This window comes from Erythranthe guttata, chromosome 6 (assembly GCF_056151865.1).
Source record: "Erythranthe guttata isolate IM_541 chromosome 6, IM_541, whole genome shotgun sequence".
Lineage (NCBI taxonomy): Eukaryota > Viridiplantae > Streptophyta > Magnoliopsida > Lamiales > Phrymaceae > Erythranthe > Erythranthe guttata.
In genome coordinates, this window is record NC_142538.1 from 3,378,438 (window position 1) to 3,392,537 (window position 14,100).

The window sequence follows — 14,100 nt, forward strand, 5'->3', positions numbered from 1 at the left end:
CTTCCATTATAATAATAATAAATTAAATTAAATTAAAAAAAACGAAATAATATAATAATTAAGATTGTTCTTTAATTTTACAAAAAGTGATTTGTTGATCCAACATGAAAAGAAAGAAAAGAAATCTAGTTGTTAGATCGAACCACCGGGGCATATTCATCTTTGTTGCATAATGAGGGGACCCCAAATTTGAAATAATTGCATATTTCTAAATTTTGAGTCTTACTTAGCAAATAACAACTAGATTTATATATATATATATATATATATATATATATATATATATATATATATATATATATATTTAAACCAATTGATTATTGAATTTGACATTCAAATTTCAATAATCGGCCCTAAAAATAAACAACGATTATCGATAGAAGCTAATTTGTAAATAATAGAGAAAAATATACATTTAAAGTATTTTATAATTTGTTATAATCTTAAAGAATTTAAAACAAAAAAGAAAAATACTGATATTCGGTACGGTACGATATATCGAGTATTAATACCGTATGGCTTATACTGTATCGAATGTCGGAATTCCAAAAAATGTTTACCGAACTAAATTTCTGTATCGTATTTGGCCCAAATTTGTAATATTCTAACTTCTAGAAGTTGGGCCCAATTAACCAAGTCAATATATCTTAAGTTGTAACCATCAAGTTAATGGGCTCCTACCTAAGACTAATCAAAAGGAAAATAAGTTAATGGACTAAGTGGCAGTTCTGTAATTATCTGTTGAGTGGCAGTTTTGTAATTACAACTGAGTGGCAGTTTCATAATTTTTTTATTTTTTTTTATGTTGCTTTTTGGAACTGAATTTGAATTGAGTTTTTGCTTCAATTTTTATTTATTTATTTATTTAAAATTGCAAATTCAAAGTTCATCCAATTTTTGTTTTTTGAATTTCTTCCAATCTCTCTCTACACAGATACATACATACATACATACAGAGAACCAGCAGAAAACATCGTATTTCCACCCACCTCCACATTTCAAAACCCTCATTTTTCCCCCATCAATTTCTTACTGTACTGTGACACTGAATCATGAATTCGGCGGAATCGGCGAAGCTGCTGCTGGCAGCGAGCGGCGGGGACACCGTGAAGCTGTTCGACATCTCGGTGGAGCCTCAGAACCCATGCGTACTGACCTACTCCCCATCTCCAGGATTACGTGTGAATTCCGTGAAGTGGAATCATAACAGTTAGTGCATATTTATCAGCGTCTTTTCGTAGATCAATTTTCTCTTTACTATTTTCAGTTCAATTAAAAAAAAAGGTTTATATTATCTTTGATTATGCGTCTGTACAATGCATTTTTTAATTTGTGGTTTTGGTACTTATTTAATTTGTTAGATTTAGTGCTGGCGACTGCCGGAGAAGATAGTAAAATATCATTATGGAGGAAAAATGGGCAAAGCTTGTGGATGGTGCCTGCCAAAAATGCTAGGGGAGAAATTGCCGAGGTAAATTATCTACATTAAGATTTCTTTTGATGTATTGAATTTTTTTTCTTCCCTAAATTATAATTTTAAGGCAATTCCTAGTGGATGAAAGGGCGTGGATTTTGCTATTTTGTTGGCTGTTTTAAGGTTCATGATGTATAGTTGTATGATTTCGTGGATCGAGGTAATTTTTACCTTTGGTAATAGAGATAAGGAATCCAATTTAGAGATTTCGTTCAATTGAAGCAAATGCTATTGACATGTCCATTCTGTTTGAATACCAGGATTTGGTTAGGATCCAGAGCGCTTCGAAAAATTAACATTAATGAGACTGACACTTACCGTAGAGTTTAGACTGAAATTGAAAGGTTAAGAAAAAAACATATAAATACTTATCTCCTGCATACGGAGAGAATCCTGATATAGTTATGATAAGTTGATGGTTACTATAACGTTGCATGCGTTTGACCTGAAATATGAATGTTACACCTGAATCTAACCTGAAACATGTACTTCCCATTTTTTCATCTCATTATTCTTTTTAAATATATAAGCCTTCAGAGTCTATATCAACTATCAGCTTCAGCAATAAAGGATCTCGATACCTGTGCTCTGGTGGAACTGGTCAAGTTGTACGGATATGGGATTTGCAGAACAAGCGTTGTGTCAAATGGTTGAAGGGTCATACTGATACGATAACGGGTGTAATGTACAACTGCAGAGATGAACATATAGCTTCAGTCAGTCGTAAAGGAGATCTTATACTTCACAACCTTGCTTCAGGCACCAAAGCTGCTGAACTCAGGGACCCTAATGGACAGGTTTCTTATATTATTCTAAGCACCCGTATTGCTGCAAAGCCACTTAGAACTGTGTTTATTTGATGGATCTGATTTTTACTCTTCTTCTGGAAAAATACAAGACCAGGTTCTGGGGGCACTTGATTATTCTCGGATGAGCAGGCACCTTTTGGTTACTGCTGGTGATGATGGGTCCATCCACCTGTGGGATACAACTGGTCGCAGCCCAAAGGTTAGCATTACAATAGTGGATTATAGATCAATGAGAATACACGATTACGTTATATAACCGATGCTCAGGGATACCGCAGATAAATCCTTGAATATGCACTTTGAATTGCTTGCATTGTTGACTTTAACCGGTGCAGTATTTCAATTTCCCCCGAATGCGTTCTACTATGGATTGGGTTGTTACTTTGTAGTGTATCACAGACACTCCTTTTGCATTTGACAGGCTTCTTGGCTGAAGCAGCATTCTGCACCAACCTCTGCTGTTAGTTTTTCACCATCCAATGACAAGGTCTCTTCTTTATCATTCTGACTTGAATTTGTTTTTCGACTCACTGAAGTGAAACTGCTTACTACAAATCATAAATGATAGAGTAAATATCTTTATTTGTTTTTCTCATGGATTTGGCAGATTATTGCTAGTGTTGGTCTAGATATGAAGTTATACACTTTTGACTCAGGGTCCAAGAAGCCATCTTCTTGTATTCCTTATGAGGCACCTTTTTCTTCACTGGCATTCAGTGATGATGGATTAACCTTGGCAGCTGGTACAAGCACTGGTCAGGTTGTATTCTACGATATTCGTGGGAAACCGCAACCAATCACTGTTCTCCGTGCATATGGGAATTCTGAGGTGATCTTCACATTCTAGATATTATTGAATCTTTCCCGTTTTTGGAGATTTTGTTGTATAAGTGATGGCATATCTTGAGGATTTCTGCAAAAGGCATTTGCAGTATTATTTTAACCACAATCTTATCATTTTGTTTGATTTCTTTGTCAACCCCCATCAAGAAAGCCCAATTTATTATCTTGCTCCAAGTTAGTTAATAGCTGGTGATGGGCAGAAGACGACTATGAAACTTGTCACTTATCAAAAATTCAAAATGAGCTTACCCGTAAAAGAAAATGAGTTTATCCAAATGTTATGTAAAGAATACTATTTTCAATCTATGTGTCCAGCCCATGCTTATTTCTGCATCAAAAGATCCGGAATCATTTTTGTATTCATGAAACATGGTTTTTTCTTTATCAGGCCGTCACAAATTTATGCTGGCAGAGGTCAAAACCTGTAATGGTTAATGAAAATAACTGCACGGACGAAACTGTTCTTTTGGCCGGTGATGCAGGGGATTCCGTTCTTATGCCTGATCCACTTCCTTCTAGGACGTCAAGCCTTTCGATGCCCTCAGCAGTTTCCGGATCTCGAAATCCTAGCCGTTTTGGTACCTCTGGAGATTTATTTTCTTTTCCTGCAGGATCTGCACCTGCTTCAGAGGAAACACCTCTTCGGAGCAGCTTATTAACTGGAGGACCTCTGGCAAGATTGCATGCACCTCGAAGTTATAACTTCAAGGATGATATGGAGGTCTTTTCTCCCCTTGTGGAAGTTCAACCAATTACACCATCTCTTGATAAGTTGTGGGATGATCCAAAGAAAGATCTGGGTAGAAAACCATCTTTCTTATCCACTTCTAGGAGGTTTGGTCTTTCAGAGGAAGGGGCCAATGATAACCATCCGGTTTTTGACTGGAAATCTACTTTGTCAGCCAAGCAGGTACATCTTACCTATCCTCCATATTATTATCAATTTAGTATTTTTATGATTAATAAGTTGTTTCGCGTCTTACTTTATACTCCAAAATGGAAACGTAGATATGAGCTAATCAGCAGTAATCTTTAGGTTCGGAATTTATAATCCTATGCTTTACTAAGAGCAGTTCCTGGTAACGGGTATTTATTGGACTTTCACACTTCAGTGACAAGTAAATTGAAAAACTAAAATGAAAAATGGAATGCCATGAAAACTTTGATATAATAAGTGTGTAGAAGACATGATATGAAAATGGATTTCCAGGAAATGGTGGGTCGTATTATGATGTGGAGAATGCCCCTTGGTAGGTCGTCACTTCTAAAATATGGATATTTCTAAAATGTAATGGTAAAATAGTTCAATCAAGATGTGTGCCGTGTAGAGTATCATAATCTTATCTTGGTTGTAAATAATCGTCTTATTGTGGCAACCATTCCTGTATATGCTGAGTATATGACTGATGCATGAGTCAACACCCCCTAACTGTGCGCATGTTGTAATAACATTGTGTTCATCTCTAGTGTAAGCATATAAGTGCCTTTAATGGGGGCAGTTTAGTTAACATTGTTTTACAGGTAACTGTAAATGGGATCATATCTGTTCTGAGTTGCATGATGTTCCAAGCTTATATGAGTTATTTGACTTTACAAAGCGCATATGATTATAGAATTTTTCACTAATAAATTTATAGCTTTAACTTTTCTGTAAAACCTTTTGAAGAGCGTCTTGCTAGTAACTGTCGAATCAAGGGACTACTAGTGAAAGATAGTATTTTGAATAAGCACATAAACCTTCATCACACAATTGACATCTACCCCTGCGGTGTAGCTCAACTGGTTCCGGAGGTGGTAAGTTGGTGCAAGGTCCTATGATCGAATCCTGGCAGCCGCAGTGTGGGAATTTCAACTCCAATAAGGGTTGGTTCCTTGTGGGCACCAGGTCCGGGTCCGCTACCTTAACGGGCCGTTGAGTTACCATGATTTACATTCCTCCATCAATCCTTGTCGGGCCAAGGGATGGGGGCCCTGGGGGCGAGAGATTTCGCCTTTTGGTGCAAGCTAATACCTCAACAGACCTCAGTCGTCTAGAACTATTCTTTTGTTAGGAGTTCCTGTTATTAATATTAAATTTGTTTGGTTTTGTTGCCTTTTACTTAGGCTAGTCCTTGCATAGTATAATCAATTGCATTTTGTCACCATTGCACTTTGATGGATATTTGTAACACGAGCTCGTGCAGGATGACATCAGTTCTACCTTCTCGCAATTGACAACTAGCCCTGCATCGACACGCACTGATGATTCTACTTCCGTTACCCCACCCGAAGCTTGGGGTGGTGAGAGACTGGCAGACAAATTCAATCTCCATCGCCACTCCATCAACATGCCTTCTCGTTCCGCAACATTAACATCCACCAGTTCCACGTCAGCATTGATGCTGTCTGGATTACAAGACAGTGTCACCGCAAATCAGAGTACAAGCAGTTTAACATCAGGCTTGACCCTGGCCAATTTGCGCAGCAGCAGAGAAACCAACAATCACGAAACTTTATTAGCATCTTCAGAAGCAGTTTCCTCTCCTTTAAGTACGAAAATCATCGCAGCACAGGCTAACCTTGATAATCTTGGCCCATCACTGTCTCTCCCTAGAAGATTTTCCAGTTATGCCGAGCGAATAGGCGCCACGTCATCATTTGGTGATGCATCATCTTTTGCAGCGGGGTCGCCAAAATCTAAGAAAACAGGAGCAGAAACGAGGGAAGAGCTTCTCAATAGCTTGTTGTCAAGGTCCGAAATGTCATCTGCCGTAGGAACTGGTGTTCCCACAACTGCAAATGTATGAAACAATCAAAATGTTGCATTCTCTGTTTTAGATTTTAATTCAGTCATCTCTGATGACTACATACATGCTTACATACATACATACGGACATGTTATATATATACATGAGATTGTTGTAGATAATGAATCAATATTAAAAACCGAGTCTTATTTCCCTTACAATATTCTATTTCTTGTGATAGGGTGGAACGGCACAATTACAGAAAGCTCCCTCGCAGCCTGACTCACAGCAAGGAAATTCGTTCACGCTCCAGCTTTTTCAGCGTACACTCGAAGAAACTCTCTCGTCATTTCAGAAATCTATTCACGACGACATGCGTAATCTTCACATAGAAATACTAAGACAGTTCCATATGCAGGAGGTATAGCTCTCGCTGCACGTGGTTTTTTTTTTGGTTTTTTCTAGCCATGATTTTTTGCTAATATATTTGGAACTAATCTGCAGATGGAAACGTCCAACGCAATGGGGTTGATATTGGAAAACCAGTCTGAGATTATGAAGGAACTTCAATCACTTCGAAAGGAAACGCAGCAGCTCCGCCAGATGCTTTGAGTGTAGTTTTCGGTTAGTATTCGTCTTTTTAAACTGGTGCTTGATGTAGTCGTTCGTTTGTTCGACTATCTGTAGAAATGAAGGAATTTAATGTGATCTTTATTGGTATTGATTGCTACAGCAGATTTTAGTTAGTTTTTGTTGGTTTTATTTAAAATTTAGATTGATTGATGTGTGTGGTTGAGGGACAGTATATATATATATATATATATATATATATATATATATATATATATAATTTCTTGTTTTTATAGATTGATTGATTATATATTTTGACTGAATTTATTATTTGAATTATTATGATAATTTTGGAATTCAGAGAATGCAACTTTGAAATGTCAGACAATTTAGTACACGAAATAAACTCTTTGACTAGTAATAATTACAAATAGTTTGTTAAAATAAACAGGTTGACTCGAATTGGTAAATCGTTTTTCAGTACTGTCAATTATATAATCCCATCACAGCACAATTAAATAGATATTTTAGTAATATTATATGGTACATAAAATTAAAAATATCAGATATATTCTTTATGTTTTATTGTAAAATAAAAAACATTATTTATTTATATTTTTCTATTGACTATGAAAGACCAAAACTAAATTTTGTATATATATGTACATATATATATTATATATATATATATATATATATATATATATATATATATATATAATGATATAAAAAACTAAAATAAAAAGTTGTAAATATTTAATTTTATCTTACCCCTAAAAAATAAATAATAATTTTATCAAGTTTCTTCCTCGCACGATGCCAGCGCGCTTTTATTTTTGAATAATATAATACGTGAGTCTACGCGCCACGTCATCTTCACGTCCCACGCGACAAATCCGCCATCCGTGTAGACAATCTGTCGAATTTAGGATACGGTGCAATAAGTAAAATATATTAATTATTAATTAATATTGTTATGTGCTAATAATAACATAATTATATTTTTACTCACAAAAAAAAAAAACATAATTATATTTAAATATAATAAAGTAGAGAGAATCAAACAGAGTGAATTGACAAAACCCTGCATAAATCTAATTGCCCCCATTCAGCATTCTCTAATAACAATCTTCAGCCAAATTGTATCTATATATTGTGTGTATACATCTAAAATCTCTGCCTCACCATGTGCCAAACCCTATAAATACAAGGAGTGGTCACGGGTCGCCTCGTCGTCTTCTCTTCTCCTTTTACTCCATTCATCTCTGCAATTCTCTTTCTGCCACAGCACTTTTTTTTTCTTCTTTTTTTTCTCGCAGTAGCTTAAAAATGGAGGCTTTGGATTCGGCTCGTGCATTTGTGAAAGACGTTAAGCGTGTTGTCATCAAGGTTAGTAGAAACCTTGTAGTCGTTTGTTAGTCTTCGTGGTTTGGTTGTGTTTTTTTTTCTTTTTTTTTTTTTGGGGGGGATTAAAATTGGGTTATTTTGTTCGTTTAATTTTAATCTGATCATTTTTGTGACAATTCCTGGTGTTGTTTGATAGAATCTTCTGTAATGAGGTTAACATGGTAACTTAATCCAATGGTGATGAATTATGTCTGTAGAATTTTGGAAGTCTAGCAGAGATTGCTGAGTGATTGCACAAACTCGTCGAACTTCTCTTGATTCTCGACTAAGCTTCAGTCATTATATAATGAATGCTAGTACTTGTATAATCAAGCAAGTTGCAAGTTATAGGCCATTTGTTATTATCGAAAAGAATGTTAGAAATTGATGATTTGCAAGTTATAACACATTAGTTTTTCCTAAATTGCCGTAACAAGTTTCGTTGGTCCCTCAAATTAAAGCTCTTCGAGGTTTACATAAACACAGTTGGATCCAAGCATATCTTGGAAACTCTGTGATTTTAAATTGAATTTATTAGTTGCGGGAAATCAAAACAATAGATACAAATATCTTGAAATAGGATGTATGCCGTAAACATAAATTAAAATGTTGAGCAACGTTAGTTGCTGGTGCTGTGATTAATTGAATTGGAGGTGTAGCAATATATTGCATTGGGAGGTGTAGCAATATATTGCTAGATTTAGTTGCTTTTTAGGTGAAATTGTAGTCCTTGACATTGACGTCGGGTTCAAATATTTTAATAACATGGCTTGTTGTGTGGCAATAATAGTAAGTTTAAATGTCATTTACTTCTTATACCGAACTTCTCCCCCATTTAGATTGTCTTGTTACTTCAAAATCATTGTCTTTTATGATTAATGATGTTTCATCGTTAATAATTAAGGTTGGAACTGCTGTTGTCACGCGTGCTGATGGAAGATTAGCTCTTGGACGACTAGGATCACTTTGTGAGCAGGTGACTTCAAAGATTACAAACATTTTTTATTTTTTTCGTTTTTTCCCTTTTCCCACATTTTCTAACATCCCCAAGCATTGTTTGATTCTTACATTGTTGAGTTACAAATCCTGTGCAGATTCACGAACTGAACATGCAAGGGTATGAGGTTATTTTGGTGACTTCAGGAGCTGTTGGTGTGGGCCGCCAACGGCTAAGATATAGGAGATTAGTTAATAGCAGGTCTTTGCTTCCCTTCCATTGTCTTGAATTTTAATTTCCGAGACTTCTAACATATTATAATGGAATCTTTTCCTGCGATATAATATTCCAGAAATGAATTGTCATTTTTTGTTTATTAATCTCTGTACTAAAATTTAACAGCTGCCTTAATATGTTAATAGTGCTTATATAGCAGCACCAACAACTTTGTTGCTAAAATTTGCAATGGATCTTGAAGCAGATTTTCACGTTACGACATTTTTGCTAATCACGGGAAATAATTATTTGAAAGCACTTTAAATCTCAATTGTAAAATATCTAACTCTTTTTCCATTTTTTGTTCATAATTTTTTGACATTGGGTTCCTTGCAGTTTTGCGGACCTCCAAAAACCACAAGTAGAACTTGATGGTAAAGCTTGTGCAGCTGTTGGACAAAACGGTCTTATGGCTCTCTATGATACTCTGTTCAGCCAGGTGAAATTGGAAATTGTGTGCCTTACTCGCAATTTTATGTTATTTGTCTTTTCATTTCAACGGACTTGTTCTGTTTACTTTTTGGTGTGGAAGTTTAAAAAAATAAGTCGTCTTTTGAGAGAAATGCTAATTTATACTCGCATGAATTAATCTTTGATGAATTTGTTTTTCTCATGCAGTTGGATATGACCTCAGCGCAACTTCTAGTTACTGATAATGATTTTAGAGATACGGAGTTTAGGAAGCAACTCAACGAGACTGTCGTGTCTTTGTTGTCTCTGAAGGTTGTTCCTATATTTAACGAAAATGATGCTGTTAGTACGAGGAGAGCTCCTTATGAGGTGCGCTCTTGACTTCATTGCTTAATTTTGTTGCTTTCATTGGATGTCTGAAAGTTTAGTAGGGATATCATCGAGACACCTGAACTGTTTCTGCTGAAAAAATTGCATGTCGCCAAACAGACCTTAATTGCTAAAAAATGCAAAACATATCGTGATTAAACAGGAAGCACATCTTAGAATTGTTTTCCTCACATGTTGCTGTTTTGTAGGACTCTTCTGGAATATTTTGGGACAATGACAGTTTAGCGGCTCTCCTAGCGCTGGAGCTAAAAGCTGACCTCCTTGTCCTGTTGAGTGATGTAGACGGTCTTTATAGTGGTCCACCAAGTGACCCGCATTCTGAGTTAATTCAGACATACATTAAGGAAAGGCACGAAGGAGGCATAACTTTTGGAGACAAATCTAGGGTGGGAAGAGGTGGTATGACGGCTAAAGTAAAAGCTGCTGTTCATGCTGCTGATGCTGGCATCCCTGTTGTTATCACCAGGTAAGCTGATTTTCTTCAAAAAAAAAAACTGGTCAAAACAATGTTTCTATCTTAATTCAAATCTTGATGATAAGATAAGAGTAATGTGTTTAGTATTTGTCGATTTGAGCTATCATGAAAGTCTAAACAAACTCATAAATCCATCAAACGGATGGTCTATTCTGTGAAAATCTTCAGTGCATCATTCCCCCTATGCTTATATGGACATTCTGAAATTGTTTGAACTACAGATTCAGTGTCAAAAACATGATGCAGTACTATATGATTTGTCGACATCCCAAAAGATTTCTGTCTTGATATGACTTACGGTATTTCAACTGTATTTCTTAAAAGTCCTGACATTGACAACCACTTTGTTCACTTAATGGAAATCATGTGAAATGTGATACAGTTAGAGCTTCAATTTTTGTTTGCTTGTTATTTCTATCTGCTTCTTTTTAGTGTATTTCCATTCACTTTCTGCCTTCCATGCCCCACCCCCTGTTTCTCTGTGGATGAAGTGGTTTTGCTGCTGGAAATATTATAAAAGTTTTAAACGGACAGCTCGTGGGTACTCTGTTTCATCGGGATGCTATTAAGTGGGTCTCACAAGGACAATTTGGTGCACGTGACATGGCAGTTGCAGCTAGAGAAAGTTCACGACGATTGCAGGTAGTCATTATTGAATAGAAGTTCTTCTGATATAGTGCACAAAAAAAAAGTTGTTTTTAGCATTTTAATACTTTGCCTTGCAGGCTATGCCTTCAGAAGAGAGAAGTAAAATTTTGTTGGATGTAGCCGATGCTCTTGAAGCAAGTGAGAAGCTAATAATTGCTGAAAACGAGGCTGATGTTTCTGAGGCACAGCTGGCTGGATATGATAAATCTTTGATCTCTAGGCTTGCCTTGAAGCCTGGTAAGGTAAGACGCTGCCATGAAAGCTGTGTGGCCTTTTCAACTGAAGTATTTATCGTGGTACTGTGTGTGTTTCTCTCTCTTTCCCTCTCTATCTCTCTCTCAAATTTTTCATGACCTGCAGGTTTCTAGTCTTGCTAATTCAATCCGTGTGCTGGCAAACATGGAGGAGCCAGTTGGTCGAGTCTTGAAGAGAACAGAGGTAAGAAAATGGGATAATTGATGATCTCCATTTCATTACACTTGTAGTATCAGATACTATGAATCTTAGAGTTAATTAATATTATTAGTATACAATGTTGTGATTTTCTGACAATTATTACTGCAGCTTTCGGAAGGATTCATCCTGGAGAAGATGTCATCTCCCCTGGGTGTTCTTTTGATAATATTCGAGTCTCGACCTGATGCACTAGTGCAAGTAAGTTCTACGCAACAACCTCTCTTTGTGCTTATAGAATTAATTATGTTGTACCTAAACTTCTTTTGCATCTTTGCTTATACAAACTCGTTGTATGCTGTTTGGTTTTAAACAGATCGCTTCACTTGCGATTCGGAGTGGTAACGGGCTCCTTTTAAAGGGAGGTAAAGAAGCTAGAAGATCAAATGCAATCCTACATAAGGTTAAATCATGTGAATACATTTTTTTAGCAGCGTATTGGATTGATCATGCTGTATTTTATCACTTAATTTATCATTATTTCAGATAATTACTTCTGCCATCCCGAAAAATATTGGGGAACGACTTATTGGACTGGTTACTTCCAGAGATGAGATCCCTGAATTGCTCAAGGTGGCTTCAACTATTATTCTTTTTCATTATATCAAACCTTTTGATTAGTGGTTATAATCCACAATATTACAATTCGAACTGAAGTTCAATGTTTTGTGGCAAAGCTGGATGATGTAATTGACCTCGTGATTCCAAGAGGCAGCAATAAACTTGTTTCTCAAATTAAGGCTTCAACGAAGATTCCTGTTCTTGGTCATGCTGGTAAGATATTTACTTTGTTCGACAGTGGACTTGTGCATTTAATGTATTGGGAAATTTATCTGTGTCCTTTTTTTCCGCAGATGGAATCTGCCATGTTTATGTAGACAAGTCAGCTAATATTGATATGGCTAAGCAAATTGTTTTGGACGCCAAAACAGATTATCCTGCTGCTTGCAATGCTATGGTATTGCTTTATTTTTCATCACAAATTTTTTGTCAATTTTACACAATGGCGAAATAATTTAATATCTTCCGTTCTGAAGGAAACACTGCTCGTTCACAAGGACTTGGTGCAGACTGGTGGCCTAAACGAGCTTATTGTGGAACTACAAATTAAAGGTTGGGCTTCTTTATACAGCCTTCGAAAGAATCTTGACTACACAATACTGCTATAATGATGTGAATATCTTTCAGGTGTGACAATATTTGGTGGGCCCCGAGCAAGCTCTTTACTGAATATTCCTGAGGCCCGTTCGTTACACCACGAATATAGTTCTCTCTCTTGCACTGTTGAAGTTGTGGATGATGTAAATGCTGCCATTGATCATATACATGAACACGGAAGGCATGTTGGATTTTTAGTATCTTTTTCATTGTGTTCGTACAATTGTTGATTGCTGCTTATTATTGTAAGACCATGCAAATAAAAAAATTGGATGCTCTCTATCTTAAATTGCAGTGGTCATACAGACTGCATCATAACTGAAGATCATGAGGTGGCAGATGTCTTTTTACGTCTAGTTGACAGGTAATAATTCGTCTCTTATTTGTCTACGATACCGAAATAAAAAAAAAATGAGATTTGGAAAAAAAGAATTGGAAAAAGAACCAACTTAAAATGCTTGCAACGGACTTATACCTGCTGCAATGATCTTAACTATATGGTGTTGATTTTTTTATTTTTCTTAGTGCTGCTGTATTTCACAATGCAAGTACAAGATTTAGTGATGGCTTCCGTTTTGGATTAGGTGCAGAGGTAAGTTTTTTTTTTTTGGCTGGAATAATCAGTGATATATTGTATTTTGCAGCTAATATATTTGCTATCATTGAACAGGTTGGCATTAGCACAAGTCGTATTCATGCTCGTGGTCCTGTAGGTGTCGAGGGATTGCTTACAACACGATGGTACGTCTCTGTTTTTTTTTTTTCTAACATTAAATTCTGCTAAAGATTCTTACTGGTTGCAGAATGCCATCTAAAACACCAATAGCAACAAATAAACTAAAATTGAAAAAATAAAAATAATATAGACATAATTATTTATTGCTGACTGTTGTAATGTGATGTAGGCTTGCAAGAGGAAGTGGGCAAGTTGTAAATGGTGACAAAGACATTGTTTACACTCACAAGGACTTAAGTCTGCAATCTTAAGACCAAGCATCTGGTAAAATTATGACATGTCTATTTTACGTCACATGTCCGAGGATCGACTGTTCCTGTGTACTATGATATTAGACTCTAGCTAACCAAAAACTTCATGAGAATCACAACTTGAACGATATAAATTATTGTTTTTAAAAAATTATGATATTTACGCTTTAGATTGTTGCTTGGACTATGCAGTTTAGTTTCGTGAGTTCACTTTCAGTATTTGAACCATGGCTGCTTTTTTCTAGCTTCTTACTTCAAATATGAAATTTGTGGCAACAGCATAATAAAATCTCTGATATTATTTAATTGCTGTTCTTGTTTTTCTTTTTCTGAATTAATTTCTGTTGGGGGCAGAATTGACATTTTGCTAGCTCCATTAATTTTCAGAAAGGGCCTTAAGGTAACCTCGAATGGCCAAAAGGTACAACTCTTGAAGCAGTCTGATATTTTTTGGGTTTTTCTTACAAGTAATTATATATAAATGGAATTATTTCAATTTATGAATTCCAAATCCATGACTATGCAGCTATATTATTTAATAAATAAATAAAACAAAA

General features: G+C 35.8%; 2 protein-coding genes across 3 annotated transcripts; both read left to right on the top strand.

The window, feature by feature from the left end:
• The first annotated feature begins 814 nt into the window (after positions 1-814).
• NEDD1 (Transducin/WD40 repeat-like superfamily protein) lies at positions 815-6,717 on the top strand. 2 transcript variants are annotated; one of them, XM_013003160.2, is made up of 10 exons: positions 815-1,209; positions 1,362-1,471; positions 2,005-2,271; positions 2,378-2,482; positions 2,705-2,770; positions 2,891-3,112; positions 3,515-4,036; positions 5,310-5,906; positions 6,094-6,273; positions 6,357-6,717. In XM_013003160.2, the coding sequence occupies exons 1-10, from the start codon at positions 1,053-1,055 to the stop codon at positions 6,462-6,464; spliced, it is 2,334 nt and encodes a 777-aa protein (XP_012858614.2). In that variant the 5' UTR covers positions 815-1,052; the 3' UTR covers positions 6,465-6,717. The 2 variants fall into 2 exon arrangements, with proteins under 2 accessions (XP_012858614.2, XP_088675613.1); XM_088819487.1 differs by having other exon boundaries at positions 840-1,209; positions 2,031-2,271.
• A 730-nt stretch (positions 6,718-7,447) lies between these two features.
• Positions 7,448-13,849, top strand: P5CS1 (delta1-pyrroline-5-carboxylate synthase 1). The gene is made up of 20 exons (XM_013003106.2): positions 7,448-7,811; positions 8,713-8,784; positions 8,903-9,006; positions 9,358-9,460; positions 9,640-9,801; positions 10,011-10,288; positions 10,789-10,939; positions 11,023-11,187; positions 11,306-11,383; positions 11,510-11,599; positions 11,715-11,801; positions 11,885-11,971; positions 12,076-12,172; positions 12,253-12,356; positions 12,436-12,511; positions 12,587-12,737; positions 12,852-12,920; positions 13,082-13,148; positions 13,227-13,297; positions 13,462-13,849. Exons 1-20 carry the CDS (start codon positions 7,752-7,754, stop codon positions 13,541-13,543), a joined length of 2,154 nt encoding a protein of 717 aa, XP_012858560.2. The 5' UTR covers positions 7,448-7,751; the 3' UTR covers positions 13,544-13,849.
• Positions 13,850-14,100: the final 251 nt, after the last annotated feature.